Source organism: Cydia amplana, chromosome 12 (genome assembly GCF_948474715.1).
Source record: "Cydia amplana chromosome 12, ilCydAmpl1.1, whole genome shotgun sequence".
Taxonomy (NCBI): domain Eukaryota; kingdom Metazoa; phylum Arthropoda; class Insecta; order Lepidoptera; family Tortricidae; genus Cydia; species Cydia amplana.
The window spans coordinates 8,088,450-8,114,021 of record NC_086080.1 but is presented as its reverse complement, the minus strand read 5'-3'; the positions used below and the strand labels follow the sequence as shown (position 1 = coordinate 8,114,021).

The window sequence follows — 25,572 nt, the reverse complement described above, 5'->3', positions numbered from 1 at the left end:
CCCACGGTAAGCTCAAGAAAGCTTGTGTTGTGGGTACTCAGACAACGATATATATAATATACAAATACTTAAATACATAGAAAACAACCATGACTCAGGAACAAATATCTGTGCTCACACAAATAAATGCCCTTACTGGGATTCGAACCCAGGACCGCGGCTTCACAGGCAGGGTCACTACCCACTAGGCCAGACCGGTCGTCGAACTTATTGGATTTGAGTTATGGATTTATAAAAAGGAAGACTATAACTAAAACCGACTTAAGAAATGTAATCTTACCGAAGACGAGGCAGGCCGCGTAGCCAAAGTACCAATCGCTAACGCTCCGTAGCGATCGAAACGCAACTGTCCCTGTCGCACTAATATGGAAGAGTGATAGAGACACACAAAGCGTTTCGTTATCGAAACGATAGCGATTGTAACCTTGGCTAGGCCGGCAGTATGGCCTATGGTCTTAGCCTGTCCAGAAGGACAAATAAAAAAAAAACAAAGTAGTATGTCACTGTCACTTGTCAATAATCTAATGAATACGTCAATTTCGTTTGTGTACACATACACAACAGAATAGCACTCCAGACAATTACGAGGCGTATAATTTATTATACAATAAATAAAACAAACATAGTTGACAGCAATGACGAATTTAGAGAGATCATTTAAATTTACTCATCACGTTCCATCGTGATTAGTCTTTAAAAATGGTAGTGCGCTCGCGAAGTGTCAACACAGTTTCTTGTTTCAAATCTCATTTAGAAGATTTAAGATGTGGTACGCGGCTTTAGTTAGGTTTATCCGAAGAAGGCTCGTCTTAGGCATAATATTTGCATCTTCGCTGACTTACTGCATCGTCAGTTTATGGAGAGAGGTTAGTTTTTGTCAGTAATTGCACATCAGCATATCATCATTTTCTTCACGTTTGTATAGTTGTTGTGTTATGAAGCTACTTTCGTTTTACCGTTATTTTTGTTAACCTCATGCCAGTTTCTTATAAACACTTTAAATTGTTAAGATTTTGTAATGAAGAAAAATACAATACATGATTAAATTGACAACATATTCAATAACCTACTTATAGTGCAATACACTCATGAATTAAGTATTTGAAACCACAATTAAATGGATCCTAATTATCTGCAGGGTGGAAGCAGGAACATGGCATACCAGGACATCATGATTGAGAGGAAGCCGTTTGTGTGGCGAACACTACAGGAGCACAATGATACACTAGATAATATTGTGTGCAGGAACTCCGTACAGGGGAAAACCTTCATAGTTGATGATCGAGGTAAGCATTATATGACAAAATTTACAGTAAACAAATAAGAAAACTTCAATTGTAATTTAAATCCATAAAAGCAAATTATTCTTGGTTGTAAAAAATGCTACCCAATTTTGTTTCTTAGAGATTAAATTTATTCAAATTATGTTGAATGTACAGCATACTTGCAAAATTGCATACCCACTTTATGAATGGAATTATTTTATAAAGTGGGTATGTTCTTTTGTAACTCACTGCACTATCACAATCATAGGAATTTAGATGGTATATTGAACTTTGATTTTACATTGGAAATATTTGGTGAATTCCAGGCTATGTATGCAAAAGGAACCACATGAACAAGAATGGCTGCTGTGACCCAGACGCAGAGTCGACCAGGAGATATGGCTGTGACAGCTGCAAAGAAAACCATTGCTGTGTTATCTACGAGTTCTGTGTCTCGTGTTGCTTAGACCCGGGCAAGGTAATGTGCCTACCAATTAATCCTTTACCAAAGAGATATTTATAATAGGGATGATGACACATGTTGAATTTCATAACAAAACTGTCTTAAATAGGTAGAAAATAAGCCATTTATCATAATAAATTGGACACAAAAATATACAAAAAATTTAGCTTCTAAAAACTAGTTTTTTTTTTAATATATTGACGGTAGGGGTCTTCAACAACCATTTTTGATAAAGTTAATATTTTTCAAAATAATCACTCATATCTTCCGTCGCAAGTTTCGCGGCGCAGCATTTGTTTTATTATCCTCTGATTTTCTGGCCGCCGTCTTAAGGTGATGTAGGTACACAGAGCGGAGTTTTTGCAAAATCGTACCTTTAGATAGTTTAGATTACAAATACAAAACTCTTTATTTCATAAAAAAGCTGTGCAATTTGAGGGATGGTGTTTCCCGGTAAGCAATATATTTGCCTGTGTCGGGAGGCACCACTCTTCCGTGATTATTGAAAACGAACTAATACTAAGCTACAAATTATGGAAAACAGAGCAAAATTGTTAGAAACTTCTCCTAAAACAGCAGAAATTAGAAGAGCCATTACTCAATTAAGTAAAGATTTAAGAACCAATATGCGAAAAGACAGGAAAGACCATAGACTACGGACTTTGGAGATCCTAATAGAAAAAACCGGAGGAACTAAAAAAGCCATGAAATTACTACAAGAAAAGGAGCAATGGATACCTAAACTAAAAAATCCTTCCGGCATAGACAAAACTAAAAGACCAGACATTATAAGTACTGCCACAGATTACTATAGAGACTTATACTCAAAAAGATCATCAACTGAACTAATTGAATTACCTGACTCCGACGAAGTACCATCTATTATGCAAAGCGAAGTCGAAAAAGCAATCAGCACTCAAAAGAGAGACAAAGCATTAGGCCCTGATAATATATCAAATGAAGCGATACTTGAAACAAAAGAGATCATTACACCACTCCTGACTAAAATCTTCAACATTATCCTGGAAACAGAAAAGATACCAAAATCATGGAAAGTATCCTCTATTAATCTATTACACAAAAAGGGCAACAGAGACGACATTGGAAATTATAGGCCTATAAGCCTAATGTCCAATATGTATAAAGTATTTTCGAAAATTATTTTAAACCGTATTACCAAAACTTTAGACGAAAATCAACCGAGAGAACAGGCAGGCTTTAGAAACAACTATTCTACAGTGGATCACATACACGTAGCTAGACAGATAGCAGAAAAATGCAAAGAATATAACATTCACTATCACTGTTGTTTCGTAGACTACTGCAAGGCGTTTGATTCACTCGACCACTCAAAAATCTGGAAAGCTTTGCTAAATCAAGGTGTCGAGCCCAAATACATAAGGATAATTAAGAACATCTACACAGAAACAACAGCAAAAATCAAATTGGAAAAGGAAGGTGGTGACATAAATATACAGAGAGGAGTAAGACAGGGCGACCCTTTATCACCCAAACTATTCACAGCAGTTTTAGAGGAAGTATTTCGGACATTTGATTGGTCGAGTAACGGCTTACATATAAACGGCGAGAAACTAACCCATTTGAGATTCGCGGACGACATAGTGGTCTTCGCCAATACAGCAGAAGAGTTACAGAAAATGCTCGTAGAACTGAATACAGCTAGTAAAGAAGTCGGACTCTCTATGAATCTCCAGAAAACTAAAGCAATGACTAATAGTATGGATGCCAAAGAGATAAAAATAGATGACAACACCATTGAGTATGTAACAGAATATAATATTTAGGTCAATTAATATCCAACCATGACTCAACAACAAAGGAAATAGACAGAAGAATTGGAAACGCGTGGAAGAGATACTGGTCGCTGAAAGAAGTCATGAAAAATAGCCAAATAAGTATGCACATCAAAAGAAAACTCTTCAACACATGTATTCTACCAATCTTCACATATGGCTGCCAGACGTGGGCACTCACCAAAGCACAATGTAAAAGGTTAAGCATAACTCAGAGAGCCATGGAAAGAAGCATCTTAAAGAAAAGAAGAATAGACAAAATAAGTTGCAAGAATTTAAGAGACAAAACAGGGTTTACTGATGTTACATACAAAACAAAACAACTAAAATGGAAGTGGGCTGGACATTAGTATGTCCAGCCCACTTCCATTTTAGTTGTTTTGTTTTTTTGTACAATTTTGCTCCATTTATCTCCTCCTCTAATAGTTTAGAGGAGGAGATAAATGGAGCAAAATTGTAACACTTTGGCACCCTAGAGGGCATAAAAGAAACAGAGGCGGGCAATTTAAAAGATGGTCCGATGAAATTAAAGACATGGCTGGAGGCACAAAAACAAAAACATGGACCAGATTAGTTCATAATAAGGAAGAGTGGAGAAGATTGGGGGAGGCCTTTGCCCGAAGGCACACAGAATCAGTTACCGTAGTAAATTAAGAAAAACTGTAGATATAAAAAAAAAAAAAAAAATGTATTCTGAAATAAGGCTATAAATAAATAAATAAATAAATAAAATACTAAGCTACACTATTTACAAGTCTCTCTCTTTCTCTCTCTCTTTAGCCCTTTTCTACCCTTCGGGTGTAGGCCTCCTTCATTTTACGCCATTCGTCACGGTTCTGTGCAGCCTGGAGCCACCTCATCCCCTCAGTCCTTTTGATGTCATCTTCCCAACGCATATTGGGTCTACTTGGAGGACGTTCTTCCCCCCATGGTCGGCACTCGAATATTCGTTTACTCCACGAGTCGGTCTTTCGTGCCATATGACCAGCCCATTCCCACTTCAAACTGGCTACGCGTTTTACAACATCCGTGACCTTGCTCTGCTGTCTCAGCTAGAGATGCCACGAATATTCGGCAACTATTCGGTATTCGGCCTATTCGGCCACTTTGCCGAATATTCGGTATTCGGACGAATGTTGCCTACTATTCGGCCGAATGTTGCCTACTATTCGGCCGAATACCGAATATCTGTTGCACCTACTTAAAAAGAAAAATTGCATAATAAAAATAACCAAAAACTATGTAGGTATATTTAGAATGTGTTCTTGGAAAGTTGTTAAATACGAAGACCCTTTTTTCAGCATTTGTTGATTAAAAAACATTTTATTTTTTCATGAGTCTGTTTTGTTTGACTCTAGTCATTAATGCTGTTCAACAAAAATATAATATCTTAGCTAACATCATCTAACGTTGAGCTTTGTTAGCGATCAGTTTTCATAATAATTGTGACTCAAAATGTTCGCATGTCATGCCGAATATTCGGTATTCGGCCGAGAGAGGGGCCGAATATTCGGTATTCGGCCAAAACCACTATTCGGGGCATCTCTAGTCTCGTCTCAGCCACTCATTCGTTTTACGGTCTCTCAATGTGATCCCCACCAGTTTTCTCTCCAGCGCCCGCTGGACAACGCTCAGTTTACATTTACAAGTCACAAAACATTCACTAGGTACCTACATTACATTTAGATTACATTTAGATCACAATACTTATGGTTGCTAAAAATTTAATTAGCAATCTTGAAGATTTTCTCTAGTTACTTCATCGATTCGAATCCTGATTTTTAGGGTTCCGTAGCCAAATGGCAAAAAACGGAACCCTTATAGATTCGTCATGTCTGTCTGTCTGTCTGTCCGTCTGTCCGTCTGTCTGTCCGTCCGTATGTCACAGCCACTTTTCTCCGAAACTATAAGAACTATACTGTTGAAACTTGGTAAGTAGATGTATTCTGTGAACCGCATTAAGATTTTCACACAAAAATAGAAAAAAACAATAAATTTTTGGGGTTCCCCATACTTCGAACTGAAACTCAAAAATTTTTTTTTCATCAAACCCATACGTGTGGGGTATCTATGGATAGGTCTTCAAAAATGATATTGAGGTTTCTAATATCATTTTTTTCTAAACTGAATAGTTTGCGCGAGACACTTCCAAAGTGGTAAAATGTGTGTGTCCCCCCCTGTAACTTCTAAAATAAGAGAATGATAAAACTAAAAAAAATATATGATGTACATTACCATGTAAACTTCCACCGAAAATTGGTTTGAACGAGATCTAGTAAGTAGTTTTTTTTTATACGTCTTAAATCGCCTAAATACGGAACCCTTCATGGGCGAGTCCGACTCGCACTTGGCCGCTTTTTGACTTTCGCTCAATACATATAAATCACGAACATAGGTCTAAAACGCACTTTAAAAATTTGTAACAATTTGTAACTAACCACACAAATTATGTTAAATCACATGACACCATTTGTTTGGGTAGTTCTTAGAAAATTATCGTAAAATCATATCTAGTTTTTATACTTATTCACCCCTGTTGACGCTTTGACATTTGACCTTTGATTATATAATGTTCTTTTTTTTTTCAGAGAGACATGTTAGAATTGGTGCTATCAAAACTATCAGCGGAGGAAAATGTACTATTCCGCTCACTCTCAGATGACTACGAGTTGTGCTTGACCAAATGCCGCACCAGCTCGCACAGCGTACAGCACGAGAACTCCTACAAGGACCCGACACACAAGCACTGCTTTGGGGACGAGCCTCCGGGAACTAGAAGCCCTGATTAACAGTTGGTTAGCTTTACAACAGTGGTTCATTTTGCTGTATTTTACTCATGAGGGTTTTTTGGCTGGGCTTTTAATGGCAGTATAAAAAGTTCAATAACACTAAAAGAAGTGTGAAATGAGCTTTGCGTTGTAAGGATGGGGATAAGTCGACCCTCAACCTAGGTGGCAGCACCGAGATGCCTGGTCCTGACATCTGTCAAAGCTGTCAAGTTCTTGAAAACCCTTAGGAGAGGCCTCATGTACTTAGAATCTGCATTTTTTCTTAGGTTCAGCAATATAATGAGCCACAATACTCATATTAGAGTATTTATAGTTACCATTCATCAGAATGTTCATGTCAAAATATGTTGTGTCAGCGCTCGAATTTAGCATAAGATATATTTGCGCTGAAACGTTATATGCATATATATATTTTTACCCATAAGTGGTGCCAATCCAATATACATATAACGACAACGCACATCGCTGCCGGCCGCGCGAACTTATTAGGCAGTACCTCTAAGATCTTTAAATTTTGACTGGACGTTATACCTAATGATACTTGTGCATATCTTTTTACTCAAATTGTAGAATGATACTGCTGCGTTCAGGGCGTAAATATAGGTTAACGCAATTTAATAATAATAATTTTAGTGTTAAGAAAGATAGTTAATAACATTTATCACTTAAATGTCCTTGCCAAAGTTGGACTGCGGGGTGGTTTTCACATGTGAACATGCAGTTTATAATATGAACACATAGTAAATAAGACTTTATTTAATTATTACAGTAAACTGAGACAATTTAACAATAAAGACATTACAATTCTGTACAAACTCGCGGTCTTTGCAATTGTTGTAGATGTTCATTGTTGGCACATGGTTGGCACTTGTAAAGTCGCAAGACAAATTCGTGCTTTGAATTTGACATATTCTAATGTAGATAGGGATAATAATACATATGTACATTACCCGGTACGGTAAAAGTTTACATTTGACATCTGAGGTACCACAGAACATATGGTGCCGTTGGCATAGCTCCACCTTCTTCAGCAGTCAAACCCGGAGACGATTTTTTTCTTAGACTACTCATAAAATCAATGAATCTTTGTATTAAGTGGAACTGAGACTGAGACATTGCTAAATGTCACATCTACGACAATTATAAAGAAAGAAGTTTTTGCATAGAACACATTTGTTTAGTCTTTATTATCAATTTGTCTCTGATGTGAGTATCTACGTAATGTCCATTAAATTATTAATTTTTTTATGCATGAAAATTAGTACGTCGTATATTATAAGCAAGAGCGCTAAACAACTTGACTAGTGGGAATAACGAGAATATACAAATGTGGCTTTCCATTACAGAAGGGTCCTTATGCTTCAAGTGTAATAAGGATGCTTCCATCTGAAATTCTGATAGAAACGTCCTTATTGCAAATGAAGCATAAGGACCCTTACCTGATGGAAAGCCACAAATATAGACAATACCTCAGCCAATACCTCTTTTAGATATTTGAGGTATTCTTTGCCTGATGTAATTTTTAAAAGGTGTAATATGTAGTTAGCGTCACAAAACAGATATTGACATACCTAACACTCCACCAGTGAAATACAATAATTAAAAAACTTAATATTAACTAGGTATTTCTTATATATATAACAAAATACAGTCTACTTTATCAAAGCTAGCAAAATTATGTTGAAGATATTCGGGTTATTTCGCAGTGAATTATGTATTAATCGTAAAAAAAACCGTTAGATTGTCCAAACTACTAAGTTACGAATTATAAAATTTAATAAGTGCCCTTCATTTAGTTATATTGCACTAATTGGTACCAAATGACTAAATAATCTAGGGATTATTTTTTGTTCGACAGGCTACACTGAATGTACATATTCCCACGCTAATAAAATGTTGAACACAAATAAATGACTAGGCCCATCACTTGTTAAGTTTTTCCTGATAATTTTATTATATTACTCTCGACTGTAGTGTGTTTAGCACAATTAGGGTCGGTTGCACCAAATTGCGCGCCGGGTGATGTTGATCAGTCTGTCAAGTGCGGATGGTGCAACTGGCACTTACGAAATGTTATTTGTTACGTTTACGTACGTAAAATTTTACACTAAATAGTACTATACACAGCACACAAACACTGTTGTTTTTAATGGACATTAATAATATTTTAGTAGCTTGGTTTGCTTTTGAGAAGACAAAGGATTTTATTGCAGAGAATAGATATACTTAATAGGAGAATAAAGGCCAAGAAAGTTTTATAAAATTAGCAGAAGCACATCCACATTAAGGGCGTTAAGGATATTACAATAAATGAGAACACCAAATTATTTTAGTACGTAAGTGTGAGATTACCTTTTTTTAAGCAAATTAAATATATTTACGAAAGCAATTGTAAATTGTATTTAAATAGAGAGTATACCAGGTGAATTGCAGAAATATGTACATTGTTCATACACATTTTAATTCATCATCATCATCATCCTCCTAGCGTTTGTCCCGTACTGTAACGGGGTCCGCTTTCCTACTTTTCTCCTTCCACTTCGCTCTATCCTGGACATCGGTTTCTGCCAACCCACAGGCGTTTAAATCTTTGGCGATGACATTACGCCACCGCTGCCTTGGTTTGCAAATTTTAATTGATTATATATTATATATATACAGGGTGCTTCCTGTAACAGGAGCAATAAATTAAACTAAACTGAACAAATGTTGGTCAGTTTGAGGAGTACAGCCTACAATTTAATTTATTGCTCCTGTTACAGGAAGCACCCTGTATCAATATACAGGGTGCTTCCTGCACCCTGATATGTTTCTGGTGCAGGGTGCATTGTACAATTACAATACTCTTTTACAATTCATCCTACCGACTTGCATATTATGCTACACAGTCTTACTGTAAAGTAAGTACCGTAAGGCCACCTAACTGCAATCCATTGTACTGCAACTATGGTACACATGTTTGTTACGTGATTTGATTAAGTATTAATAGCAAGGTTATTTGTTATTTAGTCCACTATTAAAAATACTTTACCATAGAACTACAATATTCAAAATTCAAATAATAGTCACACTTGAACGAAGATATTAGAAAAGATGCGAGATGTATAGAAAGTAAGTTACGCAGACGTTAGCGAATATGTCAGTGTCAAACTCGTGATAAGGCTACTAAAACTGAAGAGTGAACTGTAAATATAGCAGTAGCTGATCTAAATTATAGATTGTAAGATTGACCTAGCATGGTATTTTTTTACTATAAAATTTAGTTTAAGAAATTTATTTAAAGCACATCACAAATATTGAGCCAATCGTGCATAAGGTCAAGTGAGGTAAATGGAACTATGGGGTTATTGCGTCTCTCCGTTCTTTCTCGAATACGATTGGTCGAAACGCCCTCTACTATGCAACGTTTCATTTCCAAGTATCTCAGGCATGAAACGTTGCATAGTAGAGGGCGTTTCGACCATTCGTATTCGAGAAAGAACGGAGAGACGCAATAATCCCATAGTTGCATTTACCTCACTTGACCTTACCAATTTTGAATTTCTATACTTACTTTCTATGTAGGCAATGATGATCTTCAAATCAGAACGATGGTTGATGGACGTTCGAAGTGACATGTAAGTAATTTGAAAATAAATCATATTCAATTGTTAATCAATTTATTTTTATTTAGTAGTCCTAATATAACTCGGCTATTAAAATTACAATTTCGTTGTTAAAATATGAAGGCAGGCTCGATAACATTAACGATAGTAATGCATGTGGGAGACAAGTTCAAGTGGTTTAATTTTGTTAAGTACCTATGCTTTAATTCTTTAATTAACGCTTTTCCATGCCCCACCAATCTTCAAGGTTTCCCCACAAAAACCGCCCGCGAACATCATGCGCGTGAGTATTTTTTCAGACAGATACTTCATCTTCGAAATGTGTAGGTGTAGTACCTATAACTTGCTAGTTTATTTCAAAATAGGCAAGTCAACGCGAATCGAAATCAATGGACGAACCACTGATCAGACTAGGCGTCAAAAGTATCCAATAGTAATAGCTTATAGTTATTAACATAAAGAGGATATTAAATTTATGTAAAACAATTAGATCATGACAAATACTTTTGAACGCAAACTGTAGAGATATATATATATCTATTTGGAAAAGTATAAAAATATTATATTTAAGGGTGGCATAATATACTTTTGGTGAGTTGTTTCATCCGCTACTATTGATCTTGACTGTATTTTTTTTAAAATAACTACAACTATAATTAACCGCCTTCAAAAAAAAAAGGAGGTTCTCAGTTTGACCCGTATGTATGTATGTATGTATGTATGTATGTATGTATATTTGTTCGCGATTATCTCGCGTTTGGCTGAACCGATTTTGATGCGGTTTTCAGAAAAGTGTTTGTTACATTCTGGAGAAGGTTTTAGTATACATAGATCTGAGCTGATGCTGAACCCTGGATGTACCTAGTGGAACTCGGGTTTGGTGCAACATAGGTAGACGCTGTTTTGGTCATCCGACACGCCTTGATGAGCACTTGGGAGAGCAGTACCCAAGATAGAGCTGATGCTGTACCCTGGATGTACCTAGTGGAACTCAGGATGTGCCTAGTGGAACTCAGGTTTGGTGCAACATAGGCCCACGCTATTTTGGTCAGCCGTCACATCTTGATGAGCACTTGGGAGAGCAGTGCCCAAGATAGAGCTGATGCTCAACCCTGGCTGTACCTAGTGGAACTCAGGTTTGGTGCAACATAGGCCCACGCTATTTTGGTCATCCGTCACATCTTGATGAGCACTTGGGAGAGCAGTACCCAAGGTAGAGCTGATGCTGAACCCTGGCTGCACCTAGTGGAACTCAGGTTTGGTGCAACATAGGCCCACGCTATTTTGGTCATCCGTCACATCTTGATGAGCACTTGGGAGAGCAGTGCCCAAGATAGAGCTGATGCTGAACCCTGGCTGTACCTAGTGGAACTCAGGTTTGGTGCAACATATTCCCACGCTATTTTGGTCATCCGTCACATCTTGATGAGCACTTGGGAGAGCAGTGCCCAAGATAGAGCTGATGCTGAACCCTGGCTGTACCTAGTGGAACTCAGGTTTGGTGCAACATATTCCCACGCTATTTTGGTCATCCGTCACATCTTAATCAGCACTTGGGAGAGCAGTACCCAAGATAGAGCTGATGCTGAACCCTGGCTGTACCTAGTGGAACTCAGGTTTGGTGCAACATAGGCCCACGCTACTTTGGTCATCCGTCACATCTTGATGAGCACTTGGGAGAGCAGTACCCAAGTTAGAGCTGATGCTGAACCCTGGCTGTACCTAGTGGAACTCAGGTTTGGTGCAACATAGGCCCACGTTACTTCGGTCATCCGTCACATCTTGATGAGCACTTGGGAGAGCAGTACCCAAAATAGAGCTGATGCTGAACCCTGGCTCACCTAATGGAACTCAGGGTTGGTGCAACATAGGCCCACGCTATTTAGGTCATCCGTCACATCTAGAAAACCAAACCAAATTAACTTAATACTAAATTACACTAAAACTAAATAGAGAACCTAACAAACTAGTATATTTTAGCCCAAAACCTAAAATAAATGAAGTACCTACCTATCACTAAAAAGTAAAAAATAAAATAAATAAAAAAAGAATTAAAAAATTAAAAATAAACAAAAATAAAACCAAAATAAAATAACTTAATATAATATCTTTTTTAAAAAAAGGGAACCGCCTTCAAAAAACCAACCCACTGAAAAGCACAAAATAATTTTTATATGGCATCCCTATACGTCTCCAGTCCCTGTCCCGTCGTAAAGCAAATTTCTGCCAAAAAGTAATTAATACCTAATAATAAGAAAATTAATAATCATCCGGGTAATTACTTAGTTTTTGAAGGCGGTGCCAAACCAACAAAAACATTATTTACTACCAATCAGCAAAAAAATACGAGTAAGTACCTAGTACCTACAAGAACTAAATAAATTATATAATGAGTAAACTAAGTACCTATGTCTTTATAATGCAAGTAAGTGCAGTTCTTTGTTGTCTAAAATATCGGTTCTCAAAAATTTTGGTTTGGCACCGACTGCAAAAACTAAGTAATTACCCGGATGATTATTAATTTTCTTATTATTAGGTATTAATTACTTTTTGGCAGAAATTTGCTTTACGACGGGACAGGGACTGGAGACGTATAGGGATGCCATATAAAAATTATTTTGTGCTTTTCAGTGGGTTGGTTTTTTGAAGGCGGTTCCCTTTTTTTAAAAAAGATATTATATTAAGTTATTTAATTTTGGTTTTATTTTTGTTTATTTTTAATTTTTTAATTCTTTTTTTATTTATTTTATACCTATTACTAATACAACATTAGGTAATATCAATTATTGAATACCTAGGTATATATACTTAGTACTTTTCAAAATATAAATGGCACAGTTTCAAACGAACCATAATCGATTATCTCCCTTTATATATTTACATTATTATCTTTCTAATACCTTAGCGATAGTATTACATTGTAGAGATCTTGCTCAATTACAGTAGAGGTAGATATCCTTGTATCGCGATCTACCATTCAGTCGTCCGGCACGATCGCGGTACACCTGACGCATTATTTGCAAACAACCATGATTAGGTGAGATAACAATTTGTGTGTTTTCAATTTTCTGCGTGTGGAGTGTCAAGGAAAATTGTGAAACAGAGAAGTATTTATTGACAACATTGCTTTAATTTATCAATAAATAATGTTCAATGTTCGCGAGCGTTAAAATCTAATATTAATACTGTAATCGGTATTATTAAAGAGTGATTGGTTTCTTTAAAATCTCACTTTATGCAGATAAAATTTAATACCTAATAGAATTAAATGCATTCACGTGAGTATTAGAACTTCATAATTATTATTCAGCCATCATATAAATGCAATAAATGTACACTTTGTTTTATCGAATTTAATGAGAAAAATGCAGTTGACGAATTTCAAAATATTTATTTAACGGTATATATTCGCGCATGACACTTGCATGTGCCTTATAAATCTATGCTTGCATGCTAAAAAATAAATAATTTGATTATGGAACTATTTAAATAAAATAGTTCAGTGGGCACGTCTCCCGGACTCCCCCACCTGCCTATTACGGTTAGTTTAAAGAACGAGTCACGAATGCATTGTAACGAGCCCAGTTATTATGAGCAGTTAGGGTTTGCAATCCGGATGAAATTATCCGAAATGTATGAAATTATCCGGATCTGGATCCGGATCCGCGGATCTTCCCACACATTTCGGATCCGTCGTGCAAACCCTATGAGCAGTGTTATTGCCACTTTGAATTGAATTTATCGGCCACATAAAGTTAATCGGTGTCGTAATTTAATTTGTGACACCATCATTAGAGATACGTACCTACTTAAGAGCCCGCAGCAAGCTCGGTTCCCCATACAAACGTAGTTACGCACACTCATTTTTAAAAACAGTAGCTAGATTGCTTTGAAACTTTGTACTTACAATATATTAAGGTATATCTGGATTGATGCCTGCAATTAGTTTATACTTTATGTAGCTTCAGTTACCATAGTAAAAAAATAAAGAGATAAGCGATAATTAGTCGAATGAACCTCAGGCTCCTTTCGCAAGTCGTGGGGAAAAGCCGGAACTCACTGTAACGATAATGATCGTTTATTGTTCAATTTATTAATGTCAAAATTTAAAACTACCAGCGGTTCTAACCCTTTACCCTGACCCGCGAAGATCCCGGCGAAAGAAATATGGCGGTTTTTTATTCAAAACAGTGTACTACTTATAAGTAATTAAGTTGCACCGTAGATAATAAAGAGGGTGGCAAGTGCCCGGCAAAGGCAATCCTTCTATTACGAATATCCTAGCTAGGTTAGGGCGCCGAGATTAAATTGTAAACTTGCAAATGCGCGGTCTGAAAAAGATTGGGAACTCCTGCACTATATGGATTCAGACGTTACAAGAGGAAGTCGACATCTCAAATAATTCGTATTCCCATTTACTTCTATAGGGGAAACTGGGGAGGGTTGATCACCCCTTTTGTTTTTAGCATACATTTTCTTAACTATTTGTAGTATTGAAAAACTTTATAGACCATACGACTCAGAATTTATCTCTTCATTAATAGTTTGAATTAGAACAGATTTGTGCAATAAATTAGATCATTATTTAATGAAAACCGATACTGTTGACTTTTACCATGTGTCCCCTATGTAAGGGAGACTTGTTTACCCCTGGTCGGGAGCCTTGATCCTAGGGGGATCAAGTGACCCTGGTTCTTGGGACACATGGTAAACATATTTTTACCATGTCTCCCCATACCAGATTCTCATTGATTATATAACTCGGATCGCTATTAGCAATGCATCTATAATTTGTAAAATACACAGCAAACATATATATATTGCATCTTCCATGCTTTGAAGTTGTATTTCCGGTAATCAGATGTCTAAGCCGAAGGGATCAAGTCTTCCAGATTTGGGGACACTTGGTAAAAAGATTTTAAGTGGCAATGTCATATTTCGAGGGTAGTATCTACATTAATTTATTCACCTACAGAAAATTAATATATGAAGATATCAAACACATATTAATCCATAATCTTATACTTTAAAAAAACAATGTAATCGTATTATCCATAAAACAACATAAAATAGGGAATCAATTTTTGTACCAAAAAAAAAAAAATCTAAATTTCTTGTAACAAGCTAATTTTTTTAAAGTTCTTATGAAGGTATTTTTAGCGTCAGATCTACAGCAATTTTAATTTTTTTACCCATCACTGGTCGTTATTGTTTACTATAATAAATAAGTTTAGAAATTTACAGCTCACGTTTTGAGGACGGTGTTTAAGCTGCATAATCCTAAAATCCTTTCTATGGACCGTCGGTTCTATAGTACATAAGGTCGGAAAGCCATTGAAATAGCATTTCATCCATAAAAACAAATATCGCCGGTTGAAAACCAAATATCGTTAGAAGTGTTTTTTGTCGACCGAGTAACATCCCCTGTGTGTAAAACGTTTAACTTGATAAAAAAGACCAAGTACGGGTAGTTCGTAAAATGTTGATGTCAACTTTAGTCAGTCTTTTCAAAGGCCACGGGGTTAATTCCGTTTTCGGAGTCGGTTGTATAATTAAAAACTGAATTATACGCCATTAAATTCCGTTTTAATAAACAATAATGAGCCAAAAACCTTGAAAGTTTAAATCAGTGTTTCTCTGGTCGTACTTTCGCGGCATGATTTACTAAAGAAAAGAAAATATTTATGATAGCTCTATGAATCATTTTGTAAGTAAATTTATTACAATGTATACTTGATCGCTTTGGGGGTGACATGATCCCGGAATCATATCTCCCCTGAAGAAAAAGACAAAGTCTCCCCATACATAGTAAAATTATAAAACGTGCCGTACTCGAAACATGTGTTCGCGTATATCAATGTAATCCAAGTTAATCATCACTTCAATAAACAACAAATAAAATAAGCACACTCACTAACATCATTTCCATCTCATATTATACAATAAATCCAGTTAAAGCTTACCGAAAATTGAATATAGTACGCAGAAAATCTTTCACCGTCCGCCATTTTTGAACCACTGACTTTTCCGATACAGTGCCATGACAGAACGTGAAGTTAGGAACGAATGAATGAGTGTTACCAGCGCAAAAAATTGTATCTCGTTTGGTTTGATTAAAAATGAAGTTTACCAAGTGTCCCCTAGGGATCGACCCTCCCCACCCCCACCTAACGTAAGAACCGCTTACGTGGTAGCGGAAGGAAATACGGGACCTTTATTATGGTGTTGGTGCAAACTTAACCGTGACGATGGGCGCTGACTTTAGCCATAGTCACATCCTTGATGTTACTATTTCTTGTGACGTTTACCTGCGCGGTTCGCTGACATAGATATAGAAAATACCGAAAACTTCATGTTTCTTTTATGGGTACCCATTAGAAAAGAATTAGGCTTCGTAGATCATGGATAGAAACGGAATCGATTGGCACCAGCATTTGTTTTTGGCATAAAATAACAATTTTGTCTGACCGGTTTGCATTCCCTCGAGACGAGACGTTTTCGGGGTTGCGAGCGGAGGTGTCGCACGCTCGCTGGAGGAAGGAAGAGTGGAAACATTTTCCTGTCATTATAATTATGTCTATTGTCATAATGTTCTACGCTAATATTGCACTTTTTTATGAATTCCTGGATCATATAATAATCAAGACGTGATAACACTCATATCGCATAATTATAACGCAGACGTCATTTAGATAAAGTTTATACGCAATCAAACTTAAACTCGGTAACTCCTGAAATGATAAACCGTATTTGCTCCTTTTATAGACATGCAATACATAAGTAGGTACTTACTGTAAATGTAAATTTAGAAGACAAGGTAAGTAGCTACGAAGCTCTCTGAAAATAATATAGGTATACATACTTACTCGTATATATTAAGAGGACAGGGGACGGCCACTTCTCCATGCAAACGTAGTCCCCATTTTCCTCTCTGGATATTGACATTATGGAAAATATTTTTACAATAATTCAGATATATATTGTTCATAGCAAAAGTGAAACGCATAAAGCATAGCTGTGGTTGATATACAACGAATTGTGTCAAAATATATTCAATAATATATATATAATATTATTTAAATGTATTTCTGACGATCACAATATAGATTCTTATAAATTGACATTAATGTAATTTGTACTGTAATCATATATTGTGAAATAAATAAATCTAATCTAATCTAATGTTAATATCCAGAGAGGAAAATGAGGACTACATTTGTATGAAAAGGCGATTTCGCGCGGGTCCTCCACTTAATTTTGTCTTAAGTATGTGTGTATATCCCTCCTACCGCTATAGATAGAATCAATCCCACGCAGACGAAGTCGAGGGCGGAAGCTAATCTAATCTTTAACCATTTTTACTCGGAAACAATACAAAAAGGTAATCACGGTCCATATCCCGGTCGATAGAAATCTAATCCACTTAATCATTAACAAACTCCACTCGAGTTATGATATTAAGTAGATATTACCAGTTGATTATTTAATAGCATGAGACCTATACTTACAAATAATAAAGCCACGCCTCTCAGAGGGTAAAATGCCACTTACCCATTAAACGACACAATACAGTAAGTATAGCTGGTCAAGCAAATCTTGTCAGTAAAACAAGGCGCGAAAATCAAGTTTTCTATGGGACGATATCCCTTCGCGCCTACATTTTTCAAATTTGCCGCCTCTTTCTACTGACAAGATCTGCTTGACCAGCTATAACTAAGCTATCATAAGCTTTAAAGTAAAGTGGCACACGACCACGGCTATCCTCGGAATATCTCAAATTTGAAAGATTATAAAATATTTTCGTTACCTATGTTCGATATGATTTATTTTCTTGTTTTGTACTTTTTAGAGCGCAATTTTTCAGTAGTCGGGTTGTAAGGGTTGTAGTTTTTGAACTCATTTTTTACCCATACCTAAGCCTTCATTTACAAGTGCAATTATCAACTTATCTGTATCTGATTCTATTGAAACTTAGCATTCTTAAGTTATATATCTGGTGATGGAGATCGAAAGTAACCTTTGGAACTCTGTGATACCTAAATAAACGCAAACTGGTTTCATGTTTGAGCCGTTTGTGGTGGAGACCCTCGGGCCTTGTGGACCAGGAGCACACTCTATATTCAGGGAGCTAGCGAAGCGTCTCACTGATGTTACGGGTGGCCAGAGGGCTGGTTCCTTCCTGGCCCAGCGAATTGACTACTTCCTACTAGTCAAATCAGCTTCTTTTTTAGAACTGTCAAAACAATTTTCTAATATGGAATTTATATGAAAACGTGAGTATTATTCTGGTGCTTTATTTCGTGCACGGTGTGAAATAATTTACTTTAAGTAGAGGAAAGTACCCAATTGGCATCGCCATACAGCGCGGCGCCGAGCTAGCCCCCATTTTTTTTACTTGTAAATATCTGTATATAGATAGGTATATTTAGTTAATCGAGTATTAGTTCTGTTACTATATTTTTATGTTTGTTTTACAATAAATACGTCATAAACAAATGTAAACTTTAAATAAGTAACTATTAGCAAGCAGTAGACGATTGTTTAAAGAAAAGTACAGTCCGCGATAAAAGCTTGTTTCGGAAATAACATTTAAAAAATCTACGAAGACATTCGAAGGCTGCCGTCAGCCTCCAATCCAGAAGCAGCTACTCAGTTTTGTAGACCACAAAGAAATACGATCTCTAGAAATTGAGTAGAAATACGATCCATCTACTTGATTAGTGATTGTAAAGATTTCGTAATCGACTTATAGAAAGCGTCAGGGTTATTATATATTAGTTAATTGGGCTACATGATATTGCATATTATAAGTTTGAGAAACTCTGGGTTATGGATTACCATATAATCCATATATATTTAGATAGCCATATAGATTTGACGTTCATAAGCGCATTGTAATTATGCCTACTTGAATAGACTATCTTTTATCTTATCTTATCTTATCTTATCTTATAGATAGAATACTCTTTATTGGCACACCTCAGTAAAAAGATACAAAAGTAAAGAACAATTGATTTTTTAAATGTATATAGGCAGACAACAGGCGGTCTCTAAATACTATAGTTTTCAAATAAACTAATGTCGGCACTAAAATCTAGCTATATATTCAGTGTGTAAAGGGGCCCACTGATTACCAGTCCGCCGGACTGTATCGGCCTGTCAGTTGTTCGGAACTGTCAAATTTTTGTTCTAACTGACAGGCCGATACCGACCGGCGGACTGGTAAGTACCCAGCTGGTACCTAATCAGTGGGCCCCTTAAGAAATAGGAGCAAACTGATAATAAGTAAATAATGTCAACCTTCTGATAGTTTTGATCCGGGTGATACGCATCTAATTACAACGTCAATGAAATAATGAAATTGCTTATTTGTATGAAATTTATCCTAACTATTGCAAAAAATATTGGTGATAAGTAATATGAGATACGAGTACACTTGTCAATCTAAATTACAGCTATCACTCCTATCAGGCAATAGATACCATCAAAGATATGACCCATCCTCCTTTCTATTGAAAAACTTTAGTTCTGAAATTGCTGGTCAGTGAGCTTGTTTAAAATTCGAAATTCAAATTTGTAGCGTTAATTGTGGAAAATTCGAATAGAAATTGTAAAGTTACCTAGCAGACCTCGCATCTAAATATATTTGGCCATGATATTTTGAGTTTTATTCACCAGTACTAGAGTTCACTTTTATTAGCGATTTCATCAAGATGTAGCTTTATTGAATTATGTCATTGAGTTTTTCTTTATTCATTTAAATGCCATCTAAATGAGTGGCCATCTAAACCTTACGGTCACTACGCTGTCTCGAGACTCGAGTTTTTTTTTTCCCCACCTCAAAAAGTGCCCAGCGCCGCTAAAAAAGTTTTCTCTTCAAAAAACGTACCTACCTCGGAAAATTAAGAAAAAAATATGCTCGAATAGATGGCGCCATACCTTTGACCTATACTCGTGAAGGTGGCGACACCGTTTGATATTTAAAAATGTTAACACAGCAGTGAAAGAACATGGGTCAAAGTCATAATATACATATGGCGTTCTAAAAATAAAAAATAAAAATCATTTATCCTTTTTTTTTTATTGTAATTCATTTTCATTTTTAATTTTAATCCTGTGTCGAAAGATGGCAGTACATTTTATTTACTGTGAGTCTATGACTACAAAATTTACTATGACAATAACTCTAATATACCTATGTACTTTATTCTCTTTGATACCATGAAAAACATGAAGCGTCTGGGCGGTAAAAAATTAGTGTCCGACCGAAGGTTCGGTTTCGGTTTCGGTTTCGGCCAGTTTCGGCCAAAAAATCATGTTTCGGCCGTAGTTTCGGTTTCGGCCAAAAAACGGCCGAACCTTTCGGCCAGGCCGAAACATACGCAATGGTACTTCGTTCTATGAAACTAAACTAAGTGACAAAGACCAAAAGTTGTGGAACAAGTAGGACAACAATATTAATACATATATGTACTGATTTATGTATACAGAAATTAATCGGTTTATTATTAAACACAATTCCACTAATGATGGGCCCACTGAACGGTCGACGCAGTCTTAAGAGGCTGTCAATACCTAAAACGCGCACACTGTCTAATTGTATCGTAATAGTAAATGAGATAGCACTGTCGCATGTTACTGGGCCTGGGCAAGGGAATAATAAGAAAACTCATCATCTTCCTCGCGTTATCCCAGCATTTTGGCCACGGATCATGGGAGCATGGGGTCCACTTGACAACTAATCCCAAGAATTGGCGTCGGCACTAGTTTTTACGAAAGCGACTGACATCAGACTGACCTTCCAATCCAGAGGGTAAACTAAGCTTTATCGGGCTAGTCCGGCTTCCTCAATGGTAAATATCAAATGATATTTCGTACATAAGTTCCGAAAAACTCATTGGTACAAGCCGGGGTTTGTAGTGTTTGTACCTGCGACCTTTGGATTGAAAGTCGCACGCTCTTACTCACCGCTAGGCCACCAGCGCTCAAGGGAATAATAAGAAAACTATTTAAATAAAAATAAATGTGGATTATTTGTGTAATATTACTCGTTATTGGTTTAGGTATATAAAGTAAATGTTTTGACAAATTGATTTTAATTTCAGACACATAAGTCAAGAAATAAAGACATTAGAACCGTTTAATGGTGATTTTAAGACCAATCTTTGCAATTATTTTCTATCGAGCCGATGTCGTTCAATCATGTATCGAGTGCGGCCACGGTCTTAAAATATAATAAATATTAACATAGGTAGGTATTAAATATATTTTTTGCTTTACTAAATCAAATAGTTTTTCTAAAAAGGGGCTACCTGCGGTTTTCATCGATTTTTGACAAGTTTTGAATCGTATCTCCTACTTTTGCACTACAGATAGATTTTTATAAGACAAACGGCTATCGGTTCTTCAATATTTATCTCCATTATTGTCTACCGGATTTTGAAAGAAATTCATACTATTTTATAATATTTTTAAACATTGCCTAAAAGAAAACTTTTTTTGTATCTATAAGATTGTTGTGAAGGATATTACTTATACGAAATCTACATATTTGGATTCGTCTTTGACGTGTCGTAAAACGTGTCTAGGGTTTTAATTTTAAACGAATTAACACAAAAGTTATGGCCAGAAAAGCAGTTTTTTGGCCTTAAATTGTTCAACTTTGATGCCAAATATCTCGAAGACAATGAACTTTGAAGTAAATATGGAATACTATATTGCTTAAAGCCGTTGCTGTTAATATGATAAACTACAAAAAACATAAGAAAACTAAGGGATTCAGATCGAAGGTTATTAGCGTGGCGGAGCCCCTTAAGTAACATCAATTTCAAGGACATTGGGTGTTGACAGCCCCTTAATATGAGTTTAAAAGCGGTTTTATGACATTTTTTCAACGATTTTAAAAAGTCTTCAAAAGTTTCGGTTTCGGTTTCGGTTTCGGCCGAAACTAGAGCCAGAGCCGAACATTCGGTTTCGGTTTCGGTTTCGGCAAAAAAACATGTTTCGGTCGGACACTATAAAAAATGTAAAAATTGATTTAGCGATGTCGAGAACGAAAAAATAAAAGTTCGTACTTGTTTACCTACACTGTTGCATATAATAAGATATTCTGTCATAACAATAAAACGATAAAGTAACTAACAAATATCTTCAACCGACCTTCTTCTTGACGACCGGTCTGGCCTAGTGGGTAGTGACCCTGCCTGTGAAGCCGCGGTCCTGGGTTCGAATCCCAGTAAGGGCATTTATTTGTGTGATGAGCACAGATATTTGTTCCTGAGTCATGGTTGTTTTCTATGTATTTAAGTATTTATATATTATATATATCGTTGTCTGAGTACCCACAACACAAGCTTTCTTGAGCTTACCGTGGGGCTTAGTCAATTTGTGTAATAATGTCCTATAATATTTATTTATTTATTTATTCAACGTTGAGGTTGACAATTTGACAATACCTACTTAGTTTTACTGCTCTTACCACGTAATTTCAGCGATTACCATCCTTGTTTGGGGGCGGGGGGGGGGGGGTTTGCTTTATTGTGAGCTACTTATCTAAGGTATGAGAATTACGATAACGTACTTCAAGACATAGCACGTGCGAAACAATTAATATTCTCATTGTTCACTGTATTACTCATTCATCAATCGTTAAAATAGGAAAAGGGAGAATAAGCTACCTACTTTATTTTTACCGACTAATAAAAAGTGAATAGAGTTATATTACTTATGAGTTTATTGACTTTATTTAGATAATTAATTAGTTTTGCGGGCGTATTGAAGGATGCGGTTATGAACGTATTAACAGCGCAATAGAGCGAGCGTTACTTTTTAAGAGCCAACGGGAGTGGTCATTTCTCCATACAAACGTACTCGACTGTTTCCTCCGTGGGTTTTCAAGCTAGAGCAATGATTTTTTCAACACAGATTAATCTTGTTAATATCTGTGTGGGACCGTTTTGATTTTTTTGATATTTTGGTTTTTTAAGGCGCTATAGCCCTTCAAAAATGGCCAAAATGGCCTAATTGACTATGCCGCAATGAGAGGCGTGGTATTCAAAACTGATATCAATTAGCTAAAAAAGCAAAACGGTCCGACATAGGTAATTTCATAATCATTTAGATTTCCAAATTTGGTTACGATTGGTTAAGTTTTGGAGGAGGAAACAGTCGAGTACGAAACCTCAATTTTTGAGATTTTTACGCAGGATTTTTCGCCTTGTCCTTATCGCACTAGTTTTAGGAGCCGCTTCCGTTAGCGAGACGGGTATATTTACCTAAAATATTTAAATCTCAGCTCCTGTTTCGTCTTAACACCACTCGATTGAAATAGTCGGGAGTGAAGCCCGCTGGATCACTGTCATTGTACCTACTTGTTCACTTGGTAGAGGTGCATATCACTATAGACTGTAGAGTACCTAGTATTCGCATCAAATATTACTATGTACACTTACCCGAGTAGTGATTCTGATTTATTTATAGGTACCAACTTATATTACAATTTATTTATTTTGTAATACACTGGAACAAAGAAACTTATAAAGTTAGAGTATTAAAACATGCATTAAACAGTTGTAATTGTAGTTACATATTTATAGTTATATCACGTCTCCGACATTCTCAAATTGATATTAGTAAACACAAGGAAATCACGACAACACAAGAATACTGCACGTGCCTGAGTCTCACAGACTACCTTTACTACAACATACTACAAGGTATAAGCCTAGGACTATTATTTATTCTGTGGTATAAGACAACTCGCGGTCACCACACAATGTGTGGCACACATAGGCGCTAATTTAGAGTGGTATAATAGCACGACCGCTTACAACCTGAACACATAACTGTATTACGTAAAAAAATCTCATCTCATCTTCCTCGCGTTATCCCGGCATTTTTAGCCACGGCTCATGGGAGCCTGGGGTCCGCTTGGAAACTAATCTCAAGAACTGGCGTAGGCACTAAGTACGATAGCGACTGCCGTCTGACCTTCCAACCCAGAGGGGAAACTAGGCCTTATTTATTAGAATTAGTCCGGTTTCCTCACGATGTTTTCCTTTACCGACTGGTAAATATAATTTCGTACACAAGTTCCTAAAAACTAATTGGTATTGGTACTAACCGGGGTTTGAGTTTGAACCCGCAACCTCCGGATTGAAAGTCGCACGCTCTTACCGCTAAGCCACCAGCGCTTCTACGTAAAAAAATCCACTTAATTAAAAATATTATTATAGCTAAAACTAAAAATCTAATTCTAAACTTAGCCCCTGTATCCTGGTGCTCCTTTCCTAGACTATGAATAGGTAGAACTGGTAGAAGTATACAGGTACAAATACCTAGGGAATCCGTGCACTTTGAATGAGACAGGTAACAATTAACCTGAAGACCTTGCTATAGGCTTTGTAGAGGAGCAAAATAGGCACAGTGGATGTCGATTTGCGGAAAATGCCCAGCAAAACTAACTATATATAACTAACATGGTGCTGTACAGTAGATCGACCATCATTGATAGTTTTACTTTATATCAACATGGGACTTTATTATTACCTAGGTTCTCCCCCAACACAGGTACCAATACATATATTTTTATAGGTGGTGATAGTATAGATACACTAAGGTGGAAATCTCCCGCATCAATTCAGACGGACCAGAATATATTCATTATGTATGGGCATAGAGAAAAAAATACATAGAGTGCTCACTCCATACATCAGTTTTAGTATACCAAAAAGACTATTAGCATCTAGCATCGAGTAGCGGAACTATCAGTACTGCTACTTGACAATAGATGTAGCACCGACCGGAAAGTCTTATTATCTCAACAGCATAAGACTTTCCGGTCGGTGCTACATCTATTGTCAAGTAGCAGTACTGATAGTTCCGCTACTCGATGCTAGATGTAGACACTGAAATTAATAGTCTGAACTGATGTATGGAGTGAGCACTCTTGTCTTACTATATTTCTCTATGGTATGGGATAGGTAGTAAGAGACCTGGTCCAGGGTCTATAATTAGGCTAGGGCACAATTGTACTGAATAAAATGCCTGGGGTACAATGCAACCGCGAAAATCGAAGTTCGCAAATTGCGGGCATTTTTCTGTCCCCCAATTACGGCCAATAGGTACGGCTTCATTTGAGTAATGGAGTAAGATTCCCGCAATTTGCGATTTTCGGTTTTCGCGGTTACAAGGTATGGTGCAATCTTTTCAATATATGTAATTACAAATTAACACATATCAGTGAAAGAATAAGGATCAAAGTCAAATGGCGTTCTAACAGTTTTAATCTTCTGTCAAAAGATGGCGGTGAATTTACTGTGGCTACATAATTTACCATGACAGTAACTCTCTATAAAATCTATACTCTTTGGAGTCTTTGGTTACACTGTGGTTCAATGCTGTGGTTACTCTAATAGGGAGTATTACTCCAATGTTTTGCCGCCAGAGTGCACCACTAGTGACTTAAGTATACCATAGAGTAACTAATACATACTGTACCTTAAACTGTTTTTTGACAAGTTTCCACAGACAATCAAATATGACATTGATACATCAAGGCGGTTTGCTTACAAAGGGCCTACTGGGGAACGCGAAATCGAAACTCAGCTATCTGCCTCTTTATCGCTCGAATATGCA

The 25,572-nt window shown here is 36.5% G+C and overlaps 2 protein-coding genes across 2 annotated transcripts in view; both read left to right on the top strand.

The window, feature by feature from the left end:
- The first annotated feature begins 592 nt into the window (after positions 1-592).
- LOC134652914 (SREBP regulating gene protein) lies at positions 593-6,406 on the top strand. The gene is made up of 4 exons (XM_063508149.1): positions 593-866; positions 1,139-1,286; positions 1,592-1,743; positions 6,131-6,406. Exons 1-4 carry the CDS (start codon positions 765-767, stop codon positions 6,329-6,331), a joined length of 603 nt encoding a protein of 200 aa, XP_063364219.1. The 5' UTR covers positions 593-764; the 3' UTR covers positions 6,332-6,406.
- Positions 6,407-12,898: 6,492 nt separating this feature from the next.
- LOC134652967 (glutathione hydrolase 1 proenzyme-like) overlaps positions 12,899-25,572 on the top strand; it is a 29,712-nt gene continuing 17,038 nt past the window's right edge. The window contains exon 1 of the mRNA XM_063508219.1: positions 12,899-12,973. Coding sequence (XP_063364289.1) covers positions 12,966-12,973 — 8 coding nt within the window. The 5' untranslated portion in view covers positions 12,899-12,965. The remainder of the gene's footprint in view (positions 12,974-25,572) is intronic.

What these genes read in the sequence shown, in the direction of transcription:
- LOC134652914 (XM_063508149.1), top strand. Translation starts at nt 765, where the DNA reads ATGTGGTACGCGGCTTTAGTTAGGTTTATCCGAAGAAGGCTCGTCTTA. An exon ending in TCGTCAGTTTATGGAGAGAG is followed by an intron (nt 867 to 1,138) that starts GTTAGTTTTTGT and finishes AATTATCTGCAG; the next exon opens with GGTGGAAGCAGGAACATGGC. An exon ending in GTTGCTTAGACCCGGGCAAG is followed by an intron (nt 1,744 to 6,130) that starts GTAATGTGCCTA and finishes TTTTTTTTTCAG; the next exon opens with AGAGACATGTTAGAATTGGT.